Source organism: Balaenoptera musculus, chromosome 21 (assembly GCF_009873245.2).
Source record: "Balaenoptera musculus isolate JJ_BM4_2016_0621 chromosome 21, mBalMus1.pri.v3, whole genome shotgun sequence".
Lineage (NCBI taxonomy): Eukaryota > Metazoa > Chordata > Mammalia > Artiodactyla > Balaenopteridae > Balaenoptera > Balaenoptera musculus.
In genome coordinates this window covers 14,285,214-14,312,590 of record NC_045805.1, presented here as the reverse complement: position 1 = coordinate 14,312,590, position 27,377 = coordinate 14,285,214, and the positions used below count along the sequence as shown (strand labels likewise).

General features: G+C 39.6%; 2 protein-coding genes across 4 annotated transcripts in view; one reads left to right on the top strand and one right to left on the bottom strand.

The window, feature by feature from the left end:
• Window positions 1-5,996: 5,996 nt before the first annotated feature.
• The window catches only part of PDLIM3 (PDZ and LIM domain 3), a 30,510-nt gene continuing 9,129 nt past the window's right edge, over window positions 5,997-27,377 (top strand). For 2 of the 3 annotated variants that reach the window (XM_036838732.1, XM_036838730.1), the window contains exons 1-4: window positions 5,998-6,185; window positions 14,988-15,139; window positions 16,792-16,876; window positions 25,650-25,717. In XM_036838732.1, the coding sequence (XP_036694627.1) occupies window positions 6,093-6,185; window positions 14,988-15,139; window positions 16,792-16,876; window positions 25,650-25,717 (398 nt within the window). In that variant the 5' untranslated portion in view covers window positions 5,998-6,092. Of the gene's footprint in view, window positions 6,186-14,987; window positions 15,140-16,791; window positions 16,877-25,080; window positions 25,269-25,649; window positions 25,718-27,377 lie in introns of all 3 variants that reach the window. The other variant, XM_036838731.1, reaches the window with a different exon arrangement.
• Window positions 14,518-27,377, bottom strand: part of C21H4orf47 (chromosome 21 C4orf47 homolog) — a 70,695-nt gene continuing 57,835 nt past the window's right edge. The window contains exon 7 of the mRNA XM_036838735.1: window positions 14,518-14,661. Coding sequence (XP_036694630.1) covers window positions 14,608-14,661 — 54 coding nt within the window. The 3' untranslated portion in view covers window positions 14,518-14,607. The remainder of the gene's footprint in view (window positions 14,662-27,377) is intronic.

Sequence of the window (27,377 nt, the reverse complement as noted above, 5' to 3'; positions counted from 1 at the left end):
ATGCCCCTGTTTCTGCTGTTCCTCAGAGCGTAATCATTAATCATCTTCTTTTGTTGCCTTGATCACCTAATCTCCTTGGGTGATTTCATCCTGTTACTATTGCTATGTCACAAATTATTTTAAAATTTAGAAGCTTAAAGCAACCATTTTATTACGTTCACAGACTGTGCTGGCCAACAGCTTGGAAAGGGTCCAGTGCGGAGGACTCTCCTCAGCTGCCGATGTCTGAAGCCTGAGCTGAGGGGACTTGGAAGCTTGAGTGACTTAAGGGCTAGGGACTGGAAGGAGGAATCTTTACTCACATGTCTGGGGTCTGGTTTGGGGCTACGGATAGTAGTACTGACATGTGACCTCTCCATGCGCTTGGGCTTCCTTACAGCATGGAACCTCAGACCTCTTACATGGGAGCTGAGGGCTTCAGGCACAAGTATTACAGTCAACAAGGCAGCAGTTAGATCACCCTTTCTGACCTAGCCTCAGAAGTCACACAATGTCACTTCAACCACATTTTACTGGTAACATGAGTCACATACAACTACCCAAGTTCAAGAGGAGGGAACATCAACTCCATCTCTCAAAATGAGGAATGTCAAAGAAACTGCAACCAATTTTTTTTAAAAAACCTCTAGCATTCATAGGTACAGATTCTACTATAGTTCCAAAATATTCAAGTTCAGATCTCTAGATTAATATATCTAATTGCTCTAAATTTATATATCCAGTTGCTTACTACACTACTAGCACTAATAATGGCAAAGGATTATACACACATAGCATGTGCCAGACACAGTTCTGAGAATTTTGTACTTATTAACTCATATAAATCTCACAAGAACTCTAGGAGGCAAGTACTATTATTATCATCATTTTAACAAAAATGTTAATCTTGCCTAAGCTCACGTAACAAGTACAATGGAACTAAGATACCACTCAGGCAGTCTGGCTCCAAACTGTAGTCTTATAACCAGTACACTAAACAGCACACATATTCTACAGGTATTTCAAACCCAGCATGACAAAAACTGTGCTTCAATCCACCACTCCCTCATTAAAACAAAAATGCCTTTCTGTCCTTCTTGTATATTTTCTCCTTGTTAATAATTCCACCATTCATGTAACACGCAACGAAGTCTGGGAGCCATTGCCTAGCCTCTCCCTAATCCCCCATGTGAGAACTGTCCCCAGACTGTGTCAATGAACCTACTTAAGGGCCTCATAGCTGCCACTCTTCTTCATCCCCACTACCCAAATCGACATCTTCCCCTGGATTATTGCCGTTAAGTTTTAACTGGATTCCTTGCTTCCTATCTCCTGCAATTGTGATTCATCCCTCCCACCTCCCAGAATGATGATAATAAAATGAAAATTTGATTATTATACATGTTGCTTAAAACTCTTCCAAAGCTCCCAATAGAATAAAGTCAAAATGCTAGTGTAACACACAAAATTCCCTCTGATCTGGCTTCTGACTGCTATGACCCTGGCCTCCTGTTCCTACCTAATGGGCTAAACTCTGTCCATACCAGTCACTTGCTATTTCCTAATTTGCCACCTGTTTCTTGCTTCCCTGCCACCACACATCCTCTACAGCTCCTTCTGCCTTGAACATCTTCCTTCCTGTTCCCTTTCCAATCCCCAATCACCTGGAAAACTCTTACCCATCAAGATCCAGCATCCCTTCATGGATACTTTCCTCAAGGAGAGTTGATTACTTACTCTTGTTCCATCACTGTACAAAATCCTGTCCCAGCACTCAACACATAATGTGATCACGTTTTACATCTCCATCTCCCTTATTTTATTACTGGCTCCTAGAGGACAGAAAGTTCATCTTATCTTTGCATTCCCAGTGCCTGGTATGTCACAGATGTTCAATAAATGTTTGTTGAATGAATGAATAAAAGAAGTCACAATACATAGTGATATTTGATATATACAAAATAAAGAAGAGGGAAAATTTACAACATCTATCCTAGAAACCTGGAAGAGTAGTAGAAAAATGAACAGAAATGAGAAAATTAAAAGGCATGGAGGCCAGGAATTCAGTTTGAGGTGATTAAAGAAAAGGATGGATTTGGTTTTTCACAGGTTGAACTGTATTTGTACCAGGAGGTGGTTAGAAAAACAGGATCAGAAAATAAATGAAAGTTCAAGGTTAAGATTATAGATTTGAGGACTAAAATAGATGAGATGATTATTATAACGAACAGAAAAGTTTTCCAATTATACAAGAGTAGAATGAACAATTTTATTAAACTTACTCTAAAAGGAAAACCTTAAAGGGCTTCCTAAACATGGTTTCAAATAATAATCACAAAAGTAATATTTAATGGAATCATAGTTTATCATAATCCTTTCAAAAGGCAAATTATAAAAAAGAAAATAAATGAAAGGCTCATCCAGAAAGAACTCCTTCTTAGGACAGTACCCAAACCAAAAGCAGGAACCTCTAGGACTAGTTAGGACTGGGTCACTGTTTCTTCCTTAGAACACTGCCTCACGGCTATTCTCACCTCCACCTTGACAGTCACCTCTGAACACCTTTCTGGTGACGTCAGTGAACAGTAGGATATAGGAAAACTGTCTATTTCAGGTCCCTGATTTCCATGTTCTCTGCAAAGCCTTACGAACTCATCAGGTATTATATTAATATTGTACAGATGTTGCTTACATCTACATGATGCCAAAACGACCGGTAAAAAGGCAGAAAAATAAAACAAAACTGACAAAAAATAAAAACATACAATCAACTTGTTATATAAGCCAGCTCATGAGATAAGGTATAAACAACTGATTGTTACAATTACACAATACTAAATAACTTATCTGATTTTTTTTCCTGAATTGACCTCTGTGTGTGTGTGTGTGTGTGTGTGTGTGTGTGCGTGTGTCTACCATGCAGACACAGCCAGTGACTGACAGAGGAAATGTGCTTTGTGACAATATAGCCAGCCCAAACAGGCAAAAATCAACAAGAATACATGATTACTTCCTTGATAACCCAACATAGGTGGGGCACTGGAAAATGTTTGGGACTAGAAAACACCTATCCCCCTGGGACTTTTATATAATCTACCACAGTGGACAAAGTAGTTCCAATCCAGGTTTTGTGATTTACACTATCACCAGGCTAGTCCACTTTGCTTACAGCTTCCTAAATCTCCCTTCTCTATCAGTCTTAAAACCACATCCAAACAGACTATGCTGTTAATAAAGTGTGTTGCAGCTCTGCTCCCCTGGACTGATACAGCCCTATCATATTGGGCATGAAGTCCAAGACTCTCATTCTTGGGCTTTTAAAGCACTTCACACTTCTCATCCCTCATCCCTCCCCCTCTCCTTGGGAATCAGACCATCCTGGAGTATAACACCAGAAATACCTGATTCCACACTGAGCCTACGACAGGACCCTCCCCAGACTCTCCTGGTCTTCAGACCTATACCAGGCACACATTAGAGTCAGGCAGACCTGGGATTGTGATCTAAATTGTATCACTTATTAGCTGTGTGATTCTATGCAAGTAACTCAACTTCTAAGAAATTACTTCTTTACCAAAAAAAAAAAAAAGGGAATAATAATAGCAATCTGATGGTCTTGACATGAGGATGAAGACGACACGGGTAAAGCAATCACCACAGCCCTGGACCATGAAGATGCTCAGTGAATACCCACCCTCCCTCCTTTTCCTCCATGCAGTTCCATCCTGTTTGGGGCTCCTCTTGCACTGTCCACACAGGACAGTCTCAGCTCCTAGGTTTCTGTTAATACTTGCCACCCATGTGTCAAAAACATAGGTTTAGAGACTGAATTTGAGGGAGGTGACAATTACTCCAATCAAAATTAAACTATACTTTGAGTATACTGACGAATTGTCTTCTCATATATACTTTTAGATGGCTCATTGGATAGGGTACCTTTGCATGACATTTTCACTTGTAGATTTCTTCATTTTTAAAAAATAAAATCTTAATATGTTTGTATTCACATATATTACATATACCCACAAATATATATAACTATATGTACTTAATTGCAGAAATGCTTACTATTTACTGAGCCCTCGTGCTGTGCCAGGCACTGTGCAGAGATAGCTCATTTAATTCTCAGAGTGACCCTACCAGAGAAGTACCATTATTACCCCTATTTTACAGATGAGGAAACTGAGGCTTAAGAATGTTAAGTAATTTAACCACACAGCTAGTAAGTAAACATTAGCACACTCAAAATTGCTAAGTAACCAATTGCATTCCTGATACTTGTGTTTTAATTGAAAGTACAGAGGCCATGGTTTAACTGCTTTTTTTTTTTTCTGGTAGAGATAGACATTTTTTAAACAATTTTTATTGGAGTATGGTTGCCTTACAATGTTGTGTTAGCCTCCAATGCACAACAAAATGAATCAGTCATGCACATACAGATATCCCCTCCCTTTTGGACTTCCCTCCCATTTAGGTTACCACAGTGCATTAGGTAGAGTTCCCTGTGCTAACTTCGAATGAAGCTCACTGCTGAGCTCCAAGCAGAAGATAAACAGGAGGATAGGCATTACTTTAAGAGAGTGATGGGTCAAAAAGGATCTTTTTGACCCACCTCCTAGAGAAATGGAAATAAAAACAAAAATAAACAAATGGTACCTAATGAAACTTAAAAGCTTTTGAGCAGCAAAGGAAAACATAAACAAGACGAAAAGACAACCCTCAGAATGGGAGAAAATATTTGCAAATGAAGCAATTGACAAAGGATTCATCTCCAAAATTTACAAGCAGTTCATGCAGCTATATATCAAAAAAACAAACAACCCAATCCAAAAATGGGCAGAAGACCTAAATAGACATTTCTCCAAAGAAGATGTACAGATTGCCAACAAAAACATGAAAGGATGCTCAACATCACTAATCATTAGAGAAATGCAAGTCCAAACTACAATGAGGTATCACCTCACACCCGTCAGAATGGCCATCATCAAAAAATCTACAAACAATAAATGCTGGAGAGGGTGTGGAGAAAAGGGAACCCTCTTGCACTGTTGGTGGGAACGTAAATTGATACAGCCACTATGGAGAACAGTATGGAGGTTCCTTAAAAAACTAAAAATAGAACTACCATACGACCCAGCAATCCCACTACTGGGCATATACCCTGAGAAAACCATCATTCAAAAAGAGTCATGTACCACAATGTCCATTGCAGCTCTATTTACAATCGCCAGGACATGGAAGCAACCTAAGTGTCCATCGACAGATGAATGGATAAAGAAGATGTGGCACATATATATAATGGAATATTACTCAGCCATAAAAAGAAACAAAACTGAGTTATTTGTAGTGACGTGGATGGACCTAGAGACTGTCATACAGAGTGAAGTAAGTCAGAAATAGAGAAACAAATACCATATGCTAACACATAATATGGAATCTATAAAAAAAAAATGGTTCTGAAGAACCTAGGGGCAGGACAGGAATAAAGACGCAGACGTAGAGAATGGACTTGAGGACACGGGGAGGGGGAAGGGTAAGCTGGGACGAAGTGAGAGAATGGCATGGACATATAGACACTACCAAATGTAAAATAGCTAGTAGGAAGCAGCCGCGTAGCACAGGGAGATCAGCTGGGTGCTTTGTGACCACCTAGAGGGGTGGGATCGGGAGGGTGGAAGGGAGGGAGATGCAAGAGGGAGGAGATATGGGGATATATGCATGTGTATAGCTGACTCACTTTGTTATACAGCAGAAACTAACACACCCTTGTAAAGCAATTATACTCCAATAAAGATGTTAAAAAGAGAGAGAGTGATGGGAGTTGTAACCCGAAGCCTCCTTCAGCTTCTGCCCCAGAGATCTGGGAGGCTGCGCCGGCCCGGTGCGCGTCTGTAAACTCCCGCGGGTCTGGCGCGTCTCTTTCTTCCAAAGTTGGAGCTCTCCTTGGTGGGAGGAGGCGGGGAGGAGGGGAGGCCAGTGACGTCACTCGGGAGCGGGGATAAAGCTCCAAGGCCGCGGTCCGGCAAGGACACTGCCCCAGGAGCAGAGTGGGCTGTTCCGCTCGGGGACACTCGCTGCGCCCCCGCCCCAGGAAGGCCGTGCCAGGAGGCACCATGCCCCAAAACGTGGTCCTGCCGGGCCCTGCGCCCTGGGGCTTCAGACTCTCGGGGGGCATAGACTTCAACCAGCCTTTGATCATCACCAGGGTAGGTGTTTTCCGTTCTTCTGCTGCAAGTCGGGGACTCTGGCGTGCCGCGGGCCCCCCTGCAGAGAAGAGTGGCCAGCGAGGTACTGGGGTGCGCTGGGTGGGGCCTCGGCTTCTGGTTCACGGTTCGAGGGAGGGCAGCACCTTGGCAAACTAGGTCTGGAGGATGCAGAGCAGCTTAGAGAATTAATCAAGTCAGTTCCAGTGGTCTCTGTCTGCAGCCTGTTGGCCTCCAGCAACTTTCCGAGGAGAGACGAACGGACGGCGTGGTTTCCCTGCGCTCAGAGAAGCCGAGGCTGCGGGGTGGGCTGCCTTCTCGCCCTCCACTCCGGGTCTCCTTTCAGTAACAGATGAGATGGGGTCCAGAGAAGGAGAGACAGTGGTGGTTGTTAGTTGGAGACAGACAGGCAACTGAGCACTTTCCCTGTCTGGAGGAAAACTTCAGCAGGGCGCTGTTCTCAGGGCAAGACCAAGTTGGAGGCGCTCATATCAGCCCACACAGGGACAATATCACTAATCTGGATTCCTAGGTTTCCAGGCATTTTGAATAAATATTTTCCAAAGCTGGAGCTTGGCTTAGAAATCATCATCTACAACTCAAACTACAAAGAAAATGTGTCAGATAGTTTCGTTTACCTGATGGAGAACCATCCTCAGCCTAATAACTCTGAATACTTGACCATCAAAGTCAAGCTTTCCTTACTTAATATTCTCTAAAGTATTGTCTAATTAAGAAGAAAGAAAATGGATACTTCAGGATCTGTCGTCAGTAAATTTCTAGTTGGTCTAGTTGATTTTTTTCCCCAACATGTGTTTGTCTTGACAGAAAATTATTATTATTTCAATTTTCACATATAAAGCCCATTAAACCTAATTTTAAAACATAAACTTTCAGAATATTTATACCTTTACTATGCTTTATTTTGTTCCTTACTGCTTATACTACATTTTATAAATGTATACTTTATAATCTGATATCCTCACATAGGCTTTGAACAAGGTAATACTTTTTAAATTCTGTTCTACTTACGAGTTCTAAGAACGAATGGCTTTTTAAAATATCTCAAAACATGTATCCATGGAACAGATGCATACCATGGAACATTTCAAGCTTTGTTTTCCATTTTTTGAAAACATATAAACATATCTGACATGTGTTTTCATATGAGACATGAAAACTTAACATACCCCAAAAATGTTCCTAAGTAAATTAGGCAGAAAATGGTTCAGTGACCTGAGCCAAGCAATGCCTTTTATGGATTTACCAAAGGAAACAGTCTCCATTTTCTCTACGAAGAAATATTTTTAAAGTTTCTGAAGTATAGTGTTCATTTGTTTATATTAAATGAAATAAGCTTTTGAATTCTTACAAAGGATAAACCATATTTATATTAAACCTTAAAGGAATAATTTTGTCAAAAAAATCCTGTCAGTGATTTATAAAAGAAATATCTCGCTATTACTGTGGAACATGTCAATATGATTAATCTTATGTTTGATATGTTGAGTTGTTTGATATGTTGTGTGTTTATTTCAAAGCAGAACTTAACATTTTGCAGTTGACTGCAGGAGCTATCGGTAAATATATTTGATCTGATGACAGTTATTGTTTGGGAAGCCAATTCCGTTTGAATTTTTAACTCATAACTAATTTGTATCACTCATATTGACACTTGGTTCAATGACAGTGCACGAACACATATGATTATTTCATTTGACTACGGCTTTTCTCTTTAATTAATTTAACTCAAGGAGAGCAGGTGAACTAAACTGTTTTGTATTCCAAGTGTACCCAAAGCCATTCACATAAATAGATTCTTGTTGAATAAATGAAAACATATTCACGTGAACTTTTTTGCCTTAGTGAACACCTAATTGAGAGTATTTCCACTGAAATTATAAGAATATTAAAAATCATTTGAAAAAAGACTAAAAAATATTATACAAACATAATTATCAGTGCTGTAATTAGGTAGTAGAATCCTATTAATATTTTTATACTGTGTTAAAAGGTAGTGAATGAGACTGTGTGTGTGTTAGTATACTCTTTTGCCTGCTATGCACTCTTCTAAGCCCTATATATGCACTCACTTAAATCTCACAATAATCCTATCGGAGTAGTAGTAGTAATATCCCTTTCTGCAGATGAGGAGAGTGAGGCTTCAAGAGATTCATTAACCTGTCGATGACCACAAGTGGCAGGACAGAATTTGATGCAGGTCGACCTGCCTCCAAAGCCTGCATCCTGAAGCCCACACACGTGAAAGATTCTGCTTATTGTACAGATATTTCCAAACAGGTGTTTTGTGCCATGCAACTCATCACCTGGTCCTACTGATGCTACATCTTTAAGATCTACCACTTTCCTTTTTTTCTACCACTGTCCCCAGGCAAGATTTCCTAATTTCACACCTAGCTGTTGTCTCCCCTCTCCAATTCACCCTGCATATTCTTACCAGCCATCTTTGAGATGGTTGCTGGTTGCTCCTATCTTCCCCATTCTTAAAAATCCTTCAGTGGCATCCACAGTTTATAGAGAATAAAATGTGTGGTCTTCAGCACAAAATTCATGGCTTTCACCCTCTCTCCCAGCTCAAGTTTTCAAGTTCATTTCCTCCCTCTCTTCCTCCTCTCTCCTTTCCTCCTCTCACTCCATAAATAGGTAGTGGTGCCCATACTCCGGAGCACTTATGATTTCTGTAACATGGCTTTGCTCCTGCTATCATTTTTCTCCAGAATTCTCTTCCCCACCCACTCCACTGTCCTCTGTGCCTGTGGAAACCCATTCAAATACCACTCCTCCAGCCTTCTTCCAGTAGTCATCATTTCATCCATTTAATTACTGTAGCTCTTGACCTACAACCTCTCCTTATAACATGCCTTGTACCACAGATGGTTGAGTACATCTGTATCCCACAGATTGAATGCTCCCCCCTCAGGGCAACAACTGGCAAATTTGGCAGCTGTTCAGTGCCAAGCACAGTGTCTAGTACCTCATACAGGTCACAGAATACAAATAGACACAATATGAGTGAATACATTGTTCACTTTTGACATAAATTTCTTTTCATAATAGGTGCAAACTGTGTCCTCAGAAGTATTCCACAATAAAGAAAAAGGAGAACTGTTTTATTGTTAATTGATTTGTCTGTTTTACATAAGTTCTTAAGCATACAAAGAAGGAAAATGCCAATGCCTGCACTTAACACCACAAAAAGTCCCATGAATGAGATATAGTCCTCAAGTCAATTAAATCACTTTTTGTCCTACAAGCAGTGCCCTCCCCTCCCTTCCTCACACTCTACAAAAGCAGATTATAGAAATGCTTCTTCGACAGTGGTCCTCTGCTCCACCCTCTGCTGGGGGCAGGGTTTACAAAGTAATTCTCTCCATCAGCTGAAATTACAATTCACAAAATTAGGACAAAGGATCCCCACCCTACAATTGTTTACCATCCAATTAATCAGCTGGGTGAAACTTTGTATCATAAAAAACATTAGAAGTAAGGTAAATCAAACACCAGACAATCTCAAAAAATTTTTTGAGCCATTGGTTGTGATACGATTTGTAGGAAAGCAGTTTCTAGGCAAGGGTGTGCTCTACTTCGTGCAATATGAATTTAAGTTTCGGATGTTCAGCATGCGGCAGGGAGTTGCTATTGCAAACACCATATATAACTGGCCTAGACATTTCACAGAATAAAGTTTAAGGTTCACATCTCTAAGCGAGCAGCTGTTTTTTTTTTTTCTGGCAAGAAGGTTCTAAGGAGTCTCTTTCTTTCTTAAATGTTTGGACCACCCAGAAGGTGGATCTACTATCACAGCGAAGTTACAGATAGTTTGTTTTCATAAATGGTCCACTTTGGAATAAAGCACAAGCTTCTTTTGTATACACAATGTAAAACTACTGTACACATCTCATGCCACTATGTCCCTTCCCACTCAGTTCCTCTTTCCTCCTTTCTATACAGACCACACCCCGGATCAAGATCTCTGTAACCGAGAATGCTATATATGGACTTGGGTACCAACATAGAAAATGTTAGTGTATTCTTAAGTTTTGTAGGCTTTAACACTGAATAGTACTTTAATATAAACTATGTTTGAAATTTGAACTTTTAGAAAGAAATGTTTACCGTTGAATACAGTCTTTTTCCAGGTAGCCCTCGGTATCCTTGAGGGATTGGTTCCAGGACGCCCACTCCTCTATGCCCCCAACCCCCCCCCCCAATGATACCAAAACCCCAGGATGCTCAAGTCTCTTATATAAAATGGTATTTGCATATAACCTAGGTACATCCTCCCCTATACTTTAAATCATCTCTAGATTATTTCTAATACCTAACACAATGTAAATGCTATGTAAATATAGTTGCCAGCATGTGGCAAATTCAAGTTTTGCTTTTTGGAACTTCCTGGAATTTTTTTTCAAATATTTTCAACCCTCGGTTGGTTGAATCCTGGATGCGGAACCCACGGATTCAGAGGGGTGACTGTACTTAATTGTGTTTTGACAAAGACGTGTCTGCATGGAAGCACTGGTTCATCTGTTCCCAACATTCATACATCCCACAAGTACCTACTAAGCGCAGAAGGTATTGTATGTGGAAGGCACTGTGCGGGATACAGTCATCACTTAATGGGCTTCTACTCCCCTGAGAAGTTCATGTATCAGCAGAAGAGACATGAACACAACCATGATACAACTTGTCCAGGATTCCATGAAAAAAGTATGGCCAAAGAGATGGGCAGAGCCAGGGGAGAGAGAGTACCTGCAGGGGTGGCATTTGGGGATAGTGGAGGAGCTTGAGCTAAAGAGTTAGACAGACCCACGAGGAATTTCAAATTTTCACTGGATGTGTGACCCTAAGCAAGTTTCTTCTACTTTCTGAGCAACAGTTTTCTCATCTTAAAAGATACCAATACCAACAGTATAACAACACCATAATAGTTCTCACCTGCGGCTTCACATTAGCCTCACCCAGATAAGTGGAAAATACCCATGCCCAGGTGCTACTTGCAGAGATTCTGATTGAACTAGAAATGTAGACTGCAGCCAGGTGCTGGAGGGCTTTTGATGCCAGGTGAGGTACTGAAGTTTATTTGTAGGCAATGGAGAACAACTGAACAATGGGATTTCTCATTATTTAAATCCACGCCCCACAGGACAGCCCTTCCGTATACACTTGTCTTGCTCCATAACTATTTCAACCATTTTTATTCTTAATACAGAAATCCCACCAGGGCAATATTCTGGACTTCCCTCATGTTTCCCACAGTTAATAGGACATTGATAGATGCTTGACCTGTGATTTAAGTTAGTTTTTTCCAAATAAACCCAAGTAATAGGTTGATGTGAAAAACAGAAATCATCTAAGGGACTTGTTAAAAACACAAATTCCCTAGTTCCTCTGCTACAGCTTCTGTTTCGTGATTCCAGGCATCTGGATTGGACTGGAATATTTGTGTTAAGCAAAGACGCTCGATGATCCTTCTAATCAGACAAGTTAGAAAACATGTGCTAAGTGATTGCCAGCAGTACTATTTCCAAGGATCTCTCGAATGCTTTTGACATTTGAGACCCTAATGAAACTGAAAAATAAAGAATCCACTGAAAAACTCTTTGCCTCATTTTAGCTCTCTCTTCTCATCATTTGGGAAAATGTTAAAAATAAACTGTGAGCAATAATACAAAGTAATATAAATAAACTGCAAAGAAATAATATAAAGTCATGCTGGAAAATAATACATTCTTATGATTAAACAGATAGTTTAACTTACTAAAACCAGGCCAGTTTAGTGGCCATTTGCTGATCACTAGCGTCGCTGGACTTGAGAACTAAGAAGTGAAGGATCGTGTTTTCTCCTTGCCTCTCATCCATTTCTCTACAGATTCTTTTCTTTCTTATCAACTCCTAACGTGGAGGTCCCAGGACATCAATCGCCAGGTTGAACGCAAAGTCAGAAGTTGGTTCTGGCATCACTATCGACCACTTTTCCTATTTAACTAATGAAACCGCTGGTGACATAGCTGTACAACTGCTCCCACCTTAGTGAGAAGCCACAGGTTCTCTGAAAAAGAGAAGCAGCCTTCTTTGTCCAGCCTATCTTAGAGTTGTAATGGTAAGAGTTATTAGAAAGAGCTTTGCAAATGTAATATTTTGCATAAATATAAAATAGTTATTCACTTCCATATTAACGTTGTTAATAACATTTAGTAATATTCAGTATCTAAGTTCAGCACCCCAGATATCTCCGTTTAAAATTTATATAGACAGATACACACAACCCTACCTTCCACTCATCTGAACCAGAGCTAAGAAATAATGTTAGGCTCTTCTAAACCTAGATCGAGTATTATATATAAACCAAATTAAAGTATATTAGAAAAGCTAGGTGAGGTTTTAAAAGCAAACACACTGAGCCATGCTTTCTCATGTTTTAACTCAAAGAAAAGCATTTTGGTCTTAGAAGTTTAAAAATAGATGGTACTGATTTTGATGAACTATAGCTGGAGAAAATTAAAAGTTTGAGGTTATTTTTAGTCCTACAAGTCACATTGGGGATGGAAACTTTTATTCTTCTAACAGTTCTGAGTGTGGTAGAATTTCTAAATGGAAAAACATCTATGAAATGCCTCCAAACAGCTGAGATGTAATAATCTCCAGTTGTCCTCACCCAGCCCCCATCATCTGTCCCTTCTGGAAATTATCATGATTGCTACAGTGAGGTGATCACAGACATGAAATGAGTACAATAAACATTTTAGTGATGAGACTGAAGATCTAGGACCCATGAGAATTTGTCATTTTAGCAATTTTATTCATTTATATGAATCTTGGATCTCTCTTAGAGCCACAAAGTTAAATCGAATCGATGACTAGATGAAGCAAAGAGACAAAAAATGAATTAATGACTGATCCTCAAGTTAAACATTAGGAATGATCTAGTTTATTCCTGGAGCAGTTTGAGCTTTAAGTCAAGTTCTACATATTATTCTGATCTAAACAGTGGGAACTTGCAAAAGGAACAATGATAGGTTGACATTAATAGCCATAATCTTTGGGTATATAAGGACTAGTTATTTTTGTTTCACAAGTTCTGATTTAAATGTCCATTTCATTCATGTTTCAAGTAATTATTCATCAATTCCAAACACTGAGTATACACTGTGAAGCATTAGGAATATACATAATATTATAGACATCCTCAAGAACTTCCAGTTGGGAGAACAGACACTACACAAGTAAATAACAAACATGAAAGTACAAACTGTCTTCATAAAGGAAAACAACAGGGTGTAACAGTGGAGAATGATGGGGAGGGGGCTGGAGAAACTACGTCAGATGTCTGGGGAGGTCTCTCTGAGAACATGACATTTAAGCCTAAACCAAAAGGAGGAGAAGAAGCAACCGGGTGAAGAGTCGGGGGAAGCATTTCAGGAGCAAGTTAACAGTGTGCACAAAGCCCAGAAGAGGGTGCAAGCTTGGCCTATTTGAGGAATTAAAAGGAAATGGGACTAGCTGTAGAGCAGTGGATTGGGAGGGGCGGGGGAGTGAGAATGGTGTGAGATGATGTTAGAGAAGTAGGCAGGGTGAGACCGGGTGAGGACTATTAGGCAGTTGTAAATAGTTGGGATTTACCCAGAAAAACTGGGAGTAGGTATAGCCATCAAAACAATCATCGCCTTTAACTGTATACTCAACATGTTTTTGTTGAAATAATTTGAAATATCTGAAATAATTTCAGATTTGCCACTTCCTAAACATTTAACAACCATATTTTTCTCATATCATTTCCCCCCATATCATTCCCTGCCTCCCCTCCAAAAAAGAAACCCATGTGGATTTCTCATAGACAGCATAAGGTTAGATCTTGCTTTTTTTTTTTTTTTTTTTAACTTAGTTTGACAAACTCTGTTAAAAAACAGAACGTGATGTGTTTTTAGGCCATTTATATATAATGTAATTACTGGTATGGTTTAATTAAAAGCTACCATCTTGTTAGTTGTTTCCTATTTGTTCCATCTATTCTTCATTCATGGAGAAGAGACTGTGAGTAGATACAAACTTCTCTTGTGTCTGTGGTTCCGACGGGTTCCAGACTCTCAATGCTTAACTCATACTTGGCCTTTAGCAATTTGTTCATAATTTTAGCTAAACTCTTCTTAACAACTAGTACATTTGGCCCCATCTTCCTCCATGCTCTGGTACAGGTGAGCCCATGCTTGTCTTTCCTTGGAGACTCCCGTCTTTCCTTAGATTCCAAGCTAGTTGGTTGCCCTGCAACTTCAGCTCTCTGAAGAGTCCACAAAAAGTCATAATTTTGCATATTATCTGGCTTCTTCTTGTTCATACAAGAGTGATTCTCTTTCCAGCTTTCTATATCCCAGGTGCATTATAGGGATGCTAAAGTAGTTTCAGTTCAAATATTAAGGCTCCCCAGATGTAGTAACGTTCTATTCCCAAATAGAGAGTTCTGGGTGACAAAAAAATCCTAAGAAACAAATTATTTTCTTTAAAGCAAAGAAAATATGATCCAAACAGGGAGTTATGGAAGATGTTTTAAAAGAGAATCAGAGATGTCATGATGGAGGAAATGTGGTTAGTAAGAAACAAAATTATTTCACATAATGGGAAAATAGAGATAGCACAACTGATCAGTTAAGAGTTATTTTAAGTGAGATTTAATATGTCCTGCCCAGTGAAGCATTTAAAATGTTACCAAGGTGCAATGTAAACGTCGGGCACAAAACTCAAGATGCTGCAGGGTGTTGATTTTAAATGTGCGATGATTTCTTCCAGATTACTCCAGGAAGCAAGGCGGCAGCTGCCAACCTGTGTCCCGGAGATGTCATCCTGGCTATTGATGGCTTCGGTACTGAGTCCATGACTCATGCTGATGCACAGGACAGGATTAAAGCAGCAGCACACCAGCTGTGTCTCAAAATTGACAGGTGCTCTTTAATTAATGGTGTTAAAATTTGATCTGTTTTGCAGAAGAACCTGAACCAGAACTATAAATGATTTCATCTTCCCAGTGAGAAGGAGTATATCAGGACACAGAATTTTGACTGGCTTTTTTTTAATGTATCAGCCACTTTGGTCTGTTCTTCACTGAAGTCAGTCAATCTAGTAGCTGTTAACAAAGGATTTCTAAAAAGAATCCTCTGGAATGTGAGAATAATGAAAGAGGCTAAAAGAACTTTTTTCCTGTACTAACACAGTTAGTTGACCATGAAAATAGAACCATTTAAGGTATTGGCCACATAAACACTGAACAGCATGTCTAGTTATACTGCTGTTCTAAACATAGTAGAGAACATGGAGTGGAATTTAGAGATGCTCCTAAAAGAATCTCGTGCTTGCCAAGATGTGATCATGTTAAAATTTGGTTGCTAATATCCTGTATGCTATTGGCTGTTTTGTACTGAATTCAGCCCAGAAGAATCCCACAAGGTATGAGAGGGTACGTGTACATGAAGGTTTTAGACAATGAGACATTTCTGACCAAAAACAACATTAGGAAATTGATCTATTGCCATCAGACTCGTGATCTGAAACTGAATTGTGAAAATAATGATTTGTTATAGTGGCTGTTAGCATGTGTGTTTATCCTCTTGCTGTTGTATTCACAATTTTCCCTGCTGTGGTCCAAAAGGCAAAATCAGTCGCCAATCTGCCATTTCACAAGGTGAAATCGACTCTTTCCCTATCTATGCATAACCTGTGTTCCTGCCAAGCACATAGTCCCATAGGAGCCACATGATCCCAAGTAGATACATGAGAAGCGTTGGACAAAGCACATTTCCTTGATGCCAACAGCAAATCCACCTGACAAATCATTCACGGCCTCCTGTGGTGCCCCAGGTAGGACAGGAAGGAAGTTGAGGAGATCTAGGGATCTAGTCTGTCCTGTGGTCATCTGCAGGGTATGCCTCCAGAATCTCCCTGTCCTGTACTGCTTCCCACATGCACTGGAGACCCACTTTCTCCAGACCCTGTACAATGTCCTCGCCTTAGTTCAGGTTGCTACATGCAAATCCCATAGGCTGGGTGGCTTAAGCAACAAACATTTCCTTCTCACAGTTATGGAGGCTGGAAGTCCAAGGTCAGGGAGCCAGCATGGTCGGGTTCTCGGTGAGAGCCCGCTTCCTGGTCATGTCCTCACATGGCCTTCTTTGGTGCATTCACACAGAGAGGGAAGAGATCTCATGCCTCTTCTTTTCATAAGGTCATTAATCCCACCATGAGAGCCCTACTCTAATGATTTAATCCAACCCTAATACCTCCCAAAGACCCCACCTCCAAAGGCCATCACACTGGGGATTAGGATTTCAACATTTGAACCTGGGGTGTGGGGCGAGGACACAAACATTCAGTCCGTAGCAGTCCTCCAAGCAATTTTGATCCATTCAAGTCTTCCCAGAAGTACACTAAAAACATAAGACTAATTCAATAAGACAATACAGGATAATGAGCAAGGAATACTGCTTTTGCTCAAAGTACCAAGGGTTGTTAGTATTTTCAGAAACATAGGAAATTAAAGTATACTAAAACTAGAAGTACCATTAGAATTTGGGGTTTACAAACGTTGTTTTATTTACAGGGCGGAAACTCGCTTATGGTCTCCACAGGTAACTGAAGATGGAAAGGCTCATCCTTTCAAAATCAACTTAGAATCAGAACCACAGGTATGAATTTTGGAGTAAATAATGTTCACATTATGTTTCCTTTTAAATGATGTGGATACGTTCCAAGAGGGAAAAGTGGCAAATATTGAAAAAACTGGAATAAGCCACCTGATGAAGTGGTTGTCTTTACTCTCTGAGATTAATTTATATTAACTGTGTCTTCTTACATCAAGAAAAAAAGAGAAGTATGCCTAGGCAAACACCTTGTTAAAAGACAAATATGTTCTCATCAGGAAAAAGTCAGCTATATCTATGTATAGTCCACTTATTTTTTCATTTTTTATGATGGACATCTGCCAAATGACCATGAGGTAATCCAAGAAATTTAAGATGTTAACACAAAGCAAAACAAAAATAGGGTCAACCATTTGAAACAGGTGTCTCTAATCTAATAGTTACTGTGAACTTCAATTCCTCAAGGTCTTCACCCAGCTCTTATGTTACATCCTTCTTTAATTATCAGTTCTGGCATTCTATAATTAAGTTTACTCTAGGAGAAGAGTTTTGCATTATGTAATCATGATGATATGCTGCCTGGGCTGCTGAATTACAAAAGATAAAGGATTTTCCCTTCAGGCAACTCTATATAATGAGCTAAATTAATCTAATAATCTGATGCTTATCTGACTATGTCTACTTTCAAAACCCCCAAAAAACTGCAATTAAACCAACCCTCAATTGTGCTATATGGGAAATGTCATCAAGAAAAGGATTTTAGAACCTCTGCTTGGTCAGAAGCTCCCCAAGTTTAATGAGACAGAGACATATAAATCGAATATCCCTTTTTAAACAAGTATCCCTACTAAACTGATTAGATATTCCCAAAGTGTAGTTTTTCTATATATCTAATGAAAACGAACTGAAAGTATATTTATAATCTATGCTTCAGCAAGATATCCCCTTTCAGGACCATCAACTCCTGAATTTGTCCTTCAAGTTTTCCATTTACCCCCAAAAGCCCCCATTCATTTTACTCTTGGTAAAAACATGGAGAGTCCATATGTACATGTGTCTCATAGAGCTTCTAAAGATTTAAATAAAATAATATAGAAAAAGAACTTGGCACAGTGAAGTGCTCTCAGAGATGTTCAGTTAAGTGTATGCTCTCATTATCGTTGGGCATGGCACCCCTCCCACCAGCCTGTGATCAGAAGGCCTCCTGGCCTTTCTTGACAGTGAGATAGAAGGTGGCACAGAGCTTCCTGGAGACCAGGAATGTCTTCCTCATCACTATCCAAGGGTCATTACAAATTACTTTGGATTAAAACCTTATTTTCAGTTAAAATAAAACCCCCAGCCCAACCCCAGGAGAAAAAAACATACTAAGTAGTTTAACTTTTAGAGGGAATGAGTTTATTAGATCCTTGTCCTAGACTTTTGATTGGAGGGAAGGTAGAGCCTGAGCCTAAAAATCACTAAAAGCAAAAGGAGGAGAAAACAGGCCCCAAAGGGAGTGAGCAGGATATGGAATATTCATGAAGGCGGAACCGGTGTGTCTGTTCTCCTTACTCTGAGTCCCCCAGGCATGGCACACAGCAGGCGCTCACTAAATAGCTGACAAGTGAATGAAAGGAACTGGAGGCCCTAAAGATAAACTTCATTCGAACACCGCAGTCCTGGGAACCAACTCTCAGACTGGTGTTCTACTGCCACCCCCAGGGGCTGCACGCGAGGCAAAGAAATCATGAAAGCTGAGGGGGATGTTTAGGTCAGGTAAGAGTGCCGCTCTTCAGGGTAGGTGAGTAAAAGGTAAAATGGACGAGACAGGTGATCCATGTGGTGAGAAGCGCTCTGCATGCTGATGGTGGCTTACCCCAGCATCCAAGGTGGGGGGGCGAATAATGTCTCTAACCGACATCTTCCTGATAGAAGAAAGGCTGCAAGAAGGAATAAGAACAAAGTTCTCCAGGCAGAGCTGCCCCTGCCGACAGCCCTTGGCAGGAATGCCCGAGCCTACCTGCCTCCTGAAGCCCTCATCAACTCAGCACTTAGAGGCAACACGCGAGAAAGAGATCACGTGGTGCTTTAAACAACAGAAGAGGGAAATTTAAGGCTCACGTACACGCACATATTGACCTCCCCAATCTCTCATCATCACTAGGACAAACCGCACAGAATTCTGAGTTTCCTTTTTCCATAGAGAGCAGCGGTCCCCAACCTTTTTGGCACCAGGGACCAGTTTCGTGGAAGACAATTTTTCCACGGACGGCAGGGGCGGGGGAGGTTGAGGGGGTAATGCGAGCGATGGGGAGCGGCAGATGGAGCTTTGCTCGCACGTCCGCCGCTCGCATCCTGCTGTGCCGCAGACAGGTACTGGTCGGCGGCCTGGGGACTGGGGACCCCTGATGTAGAGTGCACATCCAAAATTGTACTGCACCCTTTTGCACATTTCCATTCACAATTTCTCCTAATTTTTGAAACCCGCTTTCATCAATACGAGATGCTAAGATGTGGGACCAACTACACATGTTTGACCAAAGTACCAAATCTCCAGTGATCCCTGATCATGTTGCAGCGCCCACTGTAGCATGTGGGTGACTCAGCAAGTATGTATTTTATTAAGCACGGGGTGAGCTTAGAGCACACGATTGGAGCCTGTGCTTTGCTAACATCTCTCCAGAATTGGAGTTTTCAAGGCAATTGTCTGAGCTTTACTCTAGAAGAGGCCCCTTTTGCAGATCTAGGAGTATTAATTTATGGCTATGGTTATTCTAAGAATTAATTTTAAAAGATAATCCAAATTTTAAATACTCTGGCCTCTTGTCAATCATTTATTAGCCCATGTGTCCTGAATTTTGGGGTCAGACAGTATGGATATTTATGATACTGCAAAGGGGGAAAAGATAAAGAATGAGATAGGTTTAAAAAACAAAAAGGTGAAGATTGGGTTAAGGGCTACAGAAGTCAGTCAGATGGAGCTTTTGAACATTCCATTAGTTTGAGTCATGACTAATTTCTTACTTGCACCCTCTCCAAGAGGTGGGTGTTTGAAGGGCTCAGAGATAAGGACCATTTCAGTTCTTCCCCTAAAGGACCAAAATATTCCTACTCCTCACGAACCTCAGGCCAGATTTATGCATGACCAGTTCACATAACTTGGCACTTTAGGACCTTCCCCACAAAATATAGCTAAATTTCAGCATAACCTCTCCTATCTGAAAATCCTATAGCACAAACTAGAACAAAATGCACTGATAAATATCAAAAAGTGGATTTAACTTGTAGACTGAGACTGGAGAAAGGCTAAACTGTGGTTATGTTTGTATTCTTTTTTTTTTTTTTTAAATTAATACAAAGCTATGCAAAGAGATGTCTTTTCTTTCTACAAATAAAGCAACCCCTTCTGGACAACAAAGATGTGTCAGTCTGAAAAACAAATACCATTAAATCTTTAAAATGCCATCATATATGAGGGGATTCCCTGGCACTCCAGTGGTTAGGACTCCGCGCTTTCACAGCCGAGGGCCCGCGTTCAATCCCTGGTCGGGAAACTAGGACGCCACAAGCCATGTGGTGCAGCCAAAAAAATAAATAAATAAAATAAAGTAAAATAAAATAAAATGTCATCTTATATGAATAGTAAAATGCTGTTGAGCGATACAATATTTGAGCTCTTGTTTCTCAACCCAAGTCAAACTTCTATTGTAAGTTATCCGACCTTTGCTACTGGATTTAAATACTATTTTTCATTTTAAAAGCAATATATAGTCATTGGGAAAAAAAACCCATTACATCCTACCATCCGAGTACAGCCACAAATAATAAAATGTTAGTGTATTTTTTCCAGTTTTTTTCCCCCTAGGAATAGGTTTAGGCTTTGGGGACTTTTTCTGACACAGTTATAGTAATAAGGACACAAAATTTTAATATCTGGATTTTTTCATGTTTCCGTGCTATTATTAAATAGCTAAATTTTGGTTTTATGAATTCAGACTCGAATCTTAGGCTTAAAAGAAACTTTAGAGGTTGTTTAGATCGACCCCCGGCCATTGGATAAACTCCTTCCAGACAGTCCTGAACATGGCCTATGAGCAGGTGCATTTTTCTATACAACGCATTTCTCTAGAGAAAAGGTATGTGCTAGAGTTCTCTGTCCTTCTTCAAAGCTTATATTCTCCAATAAAACATTGCCCTCATCTTTGTTTAATATTCGCTGAACAATTCAAACTTATAATGCAGTTACCACAAGGCAGGAAAGATGCTTTTCAGAAATAAAAATGCTGTTTTCTAAATGAGAAAGGATTGCATCCTTTCCATAAAAGATTTGATAATAAAGACATACTATATGCACAATCAAGTGGGGTATGGGTTGAAATTGTCATATTTTCATGAAATAACTTTATTCTACAATGTTTTCATAACTGGATGGCAGCCTACACAAATTTTCATAAAATCCCCATTTCCCCAAACTCTTCCCCAATGAGATAGGGGGAACACTTGAAACAGTTCACTGAAGAGAAAATAATTATAAGGGTGGCTTTATTTTTCAGTTAAGGAGTGAGCATGAGGAGGGGGGCAAGGGTTGTTCATAAATTCCAAACATGATAAAATATCATTTACTCAGTGTGGCTTGACCAAATATATGATCACTTGACATAGCTTCCCTCATTTCACAGGCATTTTTTTCTTATAAATAAATAGATCTGTATATCATCACACATGTATCAAACATGTTGTATCTGTTGGAGCTGGTTATTGTCTCAGTTCTCAGACCGAATGTTTATCCAAGTAAGAAACTGAAAGGTGAACTGTCTTTGAATGACATCATTGCTGAGGTCATTTCAAGGACGTGGGAGATTGCTGTCAAGAGGTGCATATTCTCCCAATGGCAGCGGATCTCTGTCAAGTTACTTAGCTTTGATTCTGGCAGCTCTAGCATTCCATTAATTCAGAATATTACTCCTTAATATGAGCTCCTAACACTTAAAAATAATATTTAAAAATCTAATTAACTGCAATGATTACTTGTTGAATTCTTAAGACATAAGAATCATTTAGATGCTTTTGTCTGAGTAGAATAAACACAAGAGCTGGACTCTATTAACTGCTACATAATTTTTTTTACTAGTATTTTCCATTACTAATGATTTTCCAGGAAAATATAAAAAGGAATTAAAGTGGAATAGCAAACTTCCCATTGGTTTTGTCTTTTGATTCTGTGTGACCATCAACAATGATGTAAGACTTGGATAGAATGTTGCTTCTCTGTGCTGTATTTAAATGTTTTGTTTACCTTTAGTGTATACACTTCATTGTGCTTTTTTTGGAATGACTCCAGCAGCCCATAAACTAATGCTCTGCAAAACCTAAATACAAATGTTTGAAGCCTGTATTAGAAACACTTCCTTTTATGATCTGAGTAGAAAATAGAGTTTTACTGTTTTATTTTTACAAATTACACTTTTGTGACTTTTGCGATATGTAACTAAAACTGAAAATGGCAAAGAAAAAGCTTGGAGCTAATTAACTTATGTGCTGCTTTTTGGAAGTACTACTAGAGACTATTATTGCACAAATATTTTCAGAGAAGATGCCTCATTTATAGGACAGTTGCCAACCATGTTTATTTATAATTTTAAGACAGAAGAAATAAGGGCAGAGATTTTTTTCCCCCATAAAGCCATCACATTATTTTACCTAATTTTTGTAAATTCAATTCTATATAACAAGATCTTTAAGGCATATCACTCTCAGTTTAAAAAAAAACAAACGCTAAATTCCACAAAGCTTGATTCCTTCAGTACTTCCTGATTCACTCTTTTAATTAACCTGAGAGATTTATAGTCCATCGAAGCTAAATTAGGCAATTAGCCTTCTGTCTTCTTTCATATCTAAAAGAGGAGCAAAGGCTTGAATCATGGCCATTGTCATTACTTATGATTATTTGCCATTCACTTTTTTCATGCCATAATAACAGCTAATCATAATGGTTAATCATAAAACACAGCCACTCCAAATTCATTATTAAATCAGCCAAAGCAATCAGATTGTACCAGTATATAAATGTTCACACACATTTTCACATGTTCTGGGATTCAGCATTTTTCTAAAGCCATATTTGGTTGTTTCAGTCATTCTGCTATCTAATATCAGCAGCTACATTGTCACCAAACCAACTTCTAGGCAGTGAGTCATTATTCTGGAGATAAAAAAACTGAATCAATAAGATATTAGTCAATTCAATCATACTATAGAATCACAGGCTTTGTATTCAACTCAGACCTTCTTTTCAAGTTCAGGAGGCTGTTAAATTTTGCTGCCCAATGTTGATGAGAGAAAAGCTCCTCTTTACCACATCACAGATTTTCAGGTACCATGAGATTTGGGGCAGCTGGAGTCAAAGACTCTGCAGGGCTAGTATTTGAAGCTGCACCCCATTTGCCTTGTCATAACTATTTTTTAAGTGGGCTTTGCCAACAGGCCTAGATGGGGGAATAGGGAGTGTGTGTGTGACAACTGCCTGCTCAGGAGAACCAAAAGGAAGTGGTGTGCTGCTTGGGTCTCTAAAGGAAGTCATTGGTGTTTTCTGGAATCACCACGCAAAACTGTGGTTCCACCCCTAAGAAAGGAATACAATCTCTTTTCTTAAAAGCACCATCCCACACCTTACTCACCTACAATGACAAGAAAAAAAAAATGACATGAATGTTACAAGACCTTTTTATTCTTTTAATCAAAACAGTCTCCATTAACCATTTCAAATAATCATAAATGTTTGTACTGTTTGAGATCTGTGTGAAACACTGGTGGCACAGTCAGAAGTAAAGGAAGTTGATGTGAATGTGTGAGCAAAAATATTGTAAAGACTGATCTTACTACTTCTGCCAAATGAAAAGATTTGGAAGGAGAATCAGCTTGTGTGTATTTCAGCATTCCCTTTTGGTTTTCTTCTGTTGCTTAGAAGAAAAAAAAAGTTTAATGAACTTTACAAAATTATAAATCTCTATAAAAATTGGAAAACGTGATTCCTACATTAGAAGACAGTAATACAGAGTTTCAGATCATTCAGGCATGTTTCACACCCAGAGTTTAGGACTGAAGTTTGGTCCTTTTCCCAAAGCAATGAAGTGAAAATCCTTTTGTGAATCATATAAATTAGCTATCTCTAAATTGCTGACTTAAGTCTTTCTGGGACTAGAGTAAACATGAACCCACAACATGAAATCATCACAATAGAAAGGGAGGGTTTTCTATAAATGTTATTCCTGCTTTCATAAGCAAAGTCTTTTAATTCCTATTATTTTTTCTAAATTTAAGGTTATATCTTAATGCAAATTAAGAATTTTGTTTGTTGTAGGAATTAAGAAAAAAACAGGAAAAAAAAGTTGGATTAGTTATGATTCAGTACAGTTATTCATAAATGCTCACTCCCTTTCTGATTGTTTTATTCTCCCATTTTCTAAAATGGGGGAGATTTTAAGATATTACTAGAAGAGAAAGCATATGTAAGTTCTACTTAAGAAAATGTTAAGTAGAATAATTTTTCTAAGCCAAAAATCTCACTTCCGACACATAATTTCTGGATTCAAATGAGTCTTATGAGAATGTCTTAAAAGTTCTAGATGTGGGGCCTTCCCTGGTGGCGCAGTGGTTGAGAGTCTGCCTGCCAATGCAGGGGACACGGGTTCGAGCCCTGGTCTGGGAGGGTCCCACGTGCCGTGGAGCAGCTGGGCCCGTGAGCCACAGCTACTGAGCCTGCGCGTCTGGAGCCCGTGCTCCGCAACAAGAGAGGCCGCGATAGTGAGAGGCCCGCGCACCGCGATGAAGAGTGGTCCCCGCTCGCCACAACTAGAGAAAGCCCTCGCACAGAAACGAAGACCCAACACAGCCATAAATAAATAAATAAACAAATACTTAAAAAAAAAAAAAAAAAAGGCTAAGACAGGCACCTAACGTGGAATAATGTATTCTTTAAAAAAAAAAAAAAGCTCTAGACGTAGAAGTCAGTAGGGAGCAGACAAGAGGTATAATATTCGAATTATTTTATAATATTTCAAATAAGGTCAGCTCCTTTGCACCTGAACATTTGGTGGGTGATTACAGCACATGTAAAGTTCACGGCGAATGCAGTCCTCCTTTAACCTGGCCATTAATCTCGCAGTGGTAAAGAAACCTTGATTAACAAGAGCGATGCTGTTGATTTGCGCGTTAACGGCTTTGTTGTGCATTCTGTGGCTCTGTGTATTTTGTCTGCCATTGTACAGGAGTTCAAACCCATTGGTGCCGGGTACAACAGAAGGGCCCAGCCTTTTGTTGCAGCAGCAAACATTGATGACAAAAGACAGGTAGTGAGCGCTTCCTATAACTCACCCATTGGGCTCTATTCAACCAGCAATATACAAGATGCGCTTCACGGGCAGCTGCGGGGGCTCATTCCTAGCTCACCTCAAAAGTAAGTACTCCACTTGGTTTCTGCCCACCATGTTCTTAATGGTGATAGTACGGCTTCTCTTCCTTTCAAAAGTCCAGCTCTTGCTGTTTTATTTTTACTTTCCTGAAGGCACGATCAGATTTTTATCTTAAAGACAAGCATCTAGAACATGGTTCTAATGTTCTGGAGTCCAATCTGCCAGTTCCCGAACATTTAGTGAATAGACGGTTAAAAGGAAGAAATCGCTCTGGTTCCATCATCACCCTTCTTAGTCATGTCAATATTTGGTGGTAAATAATCCTTTCTGTACGATTATTGTTCATTTAATTTTATCTAAATATATATATATATATATATATTAGTCTTCCACTGAGGGACTTTTTTAATCCTTTGTTTTTACAGGATGTGAACTACTTTGAACACAAGCACAATATTCGGCCCAAACCTTTCATAATCCCAGGCCGAAGCAGGTCATAAAGCTTTAAGATTGTGAAGTTTGGAGTGCATGCATCTTTAATAAATCCTACTAATCACCAAGACACATAACTCTTAGGTGTTTGGAGTGACTTTTCTCATTTTGAAGCTTATTTCAAAAGCAAAAGAAACAAATTCACTTAGCAGAGAAGAGAGTAAATATTGACCAGACTACAGAGCTGTGAAATATTATGCAATCGCTGTGTGTATTTATAACTGATACCCCTGCTGTTCTGAGAATCCCGTCCAGAACACAGTGACCTTTTGAGGCAGGCAGACATACCCTATCCCAGGGCAGGAAGGCCCAGTCAGCAGGAACAAAAATGAAAACCAGCCCCCGGTCAGGAGTAAGGAAGCAGGTGAGGCAAATGTGGAAAGGCTGGTGTAGCTTTCCATGTTTGACAGTCTCTGATCATCCCATCTCAGCACCTAATTCTCATTGCACCATCAGAGCCCAGTGGGTAATCGCACTCATTCTAGCTCTTACATAAAAATAAATTTGCGTTCTTATGGATACTTGCAAAGGAAGAGAAGCCACTAGAAAAGGAACTTTTCCACTTGGGGAAAATAAGTATAAAGAAAGAAAGAGCTGGAGGCAGAGAGATTTACTTGGTTACCCTCATGGGTAACTGTGCACACACTGGAATAAAAATGAGCAAGATCTCTTCTTGTCTGTCAGTTAGAGAAACAGATCATCTTCAGATGATCCTTCTCAAATCTTCTCTAGAAACTGAATTCCAACCTACGAGGAAAGAAATTAATGCCCTGTCTTGCCACATCAGGAAATAGTGACTTCGGGAAACCTCAAACCCACTCCTCTGACCTCAGCTACATCAATCAGCCCAGAGGAAGGAAGTTGGGGGTTAGGCTGGATCAATCCTAACAGGTTAGGATCATTGAATAATGATCTACATCAGGTGTCACTAATAGGGGTCCACGGGTGGAGTCAATTCACAATGTTTTATTTAACCCTCCCATTTTTAAAAATACTGAATTTAAGTTTAAGATGGAACATCTACTCTCTATCTTGCCAAAATGCCCATCACGGCTAAGCGTATGATACCTGGCCCAGTTTCATATATGTGTGACCCTCCTGGCCCCTGGAGACATCTGAGTTTATGATGCCTGCTGTGGATGGTCAGTCATCACTTGATATATGATTTCCGTGTGCAGACCTTTCTATAAGCTACAGTCAGGGCCAGAGGATTACCTCAAAATAAGTCAGACAACTTTGTGGTATCAGACTCAGAAAGAAGGAGTGGAGCAAAAGAGCAGGAGAAAGATGCTAAAAAGGCAATGACTACCAAATACATCTGCCCCCACTACATATTATATCCCCAGCACCTGGAAAAGGGGCTGGGACAGAGTACATGCTCAACAAGTGTTCATTAGATAAAGGAACAAAAGCCTAAGAGTACCTAATCAGACTTCCTGAGTAGCAAGAAGAATCAGGAGCTGTTGCCCTTCCCTCATACTGGCAACTCTGAACAATCCTTTTTTTGCTTCTCTTAGTTTTTCCCTCCTTCATATTCCATTTTCCTCTGTATCTTTTCTCTATTTCTCCACATTCAACAGCTTCCCAACCCCACTCTAAATAACATTAAAAAAACTGGATTAAAAGTTAAAATGCTCTTTTACTATTGAATAAATATATAC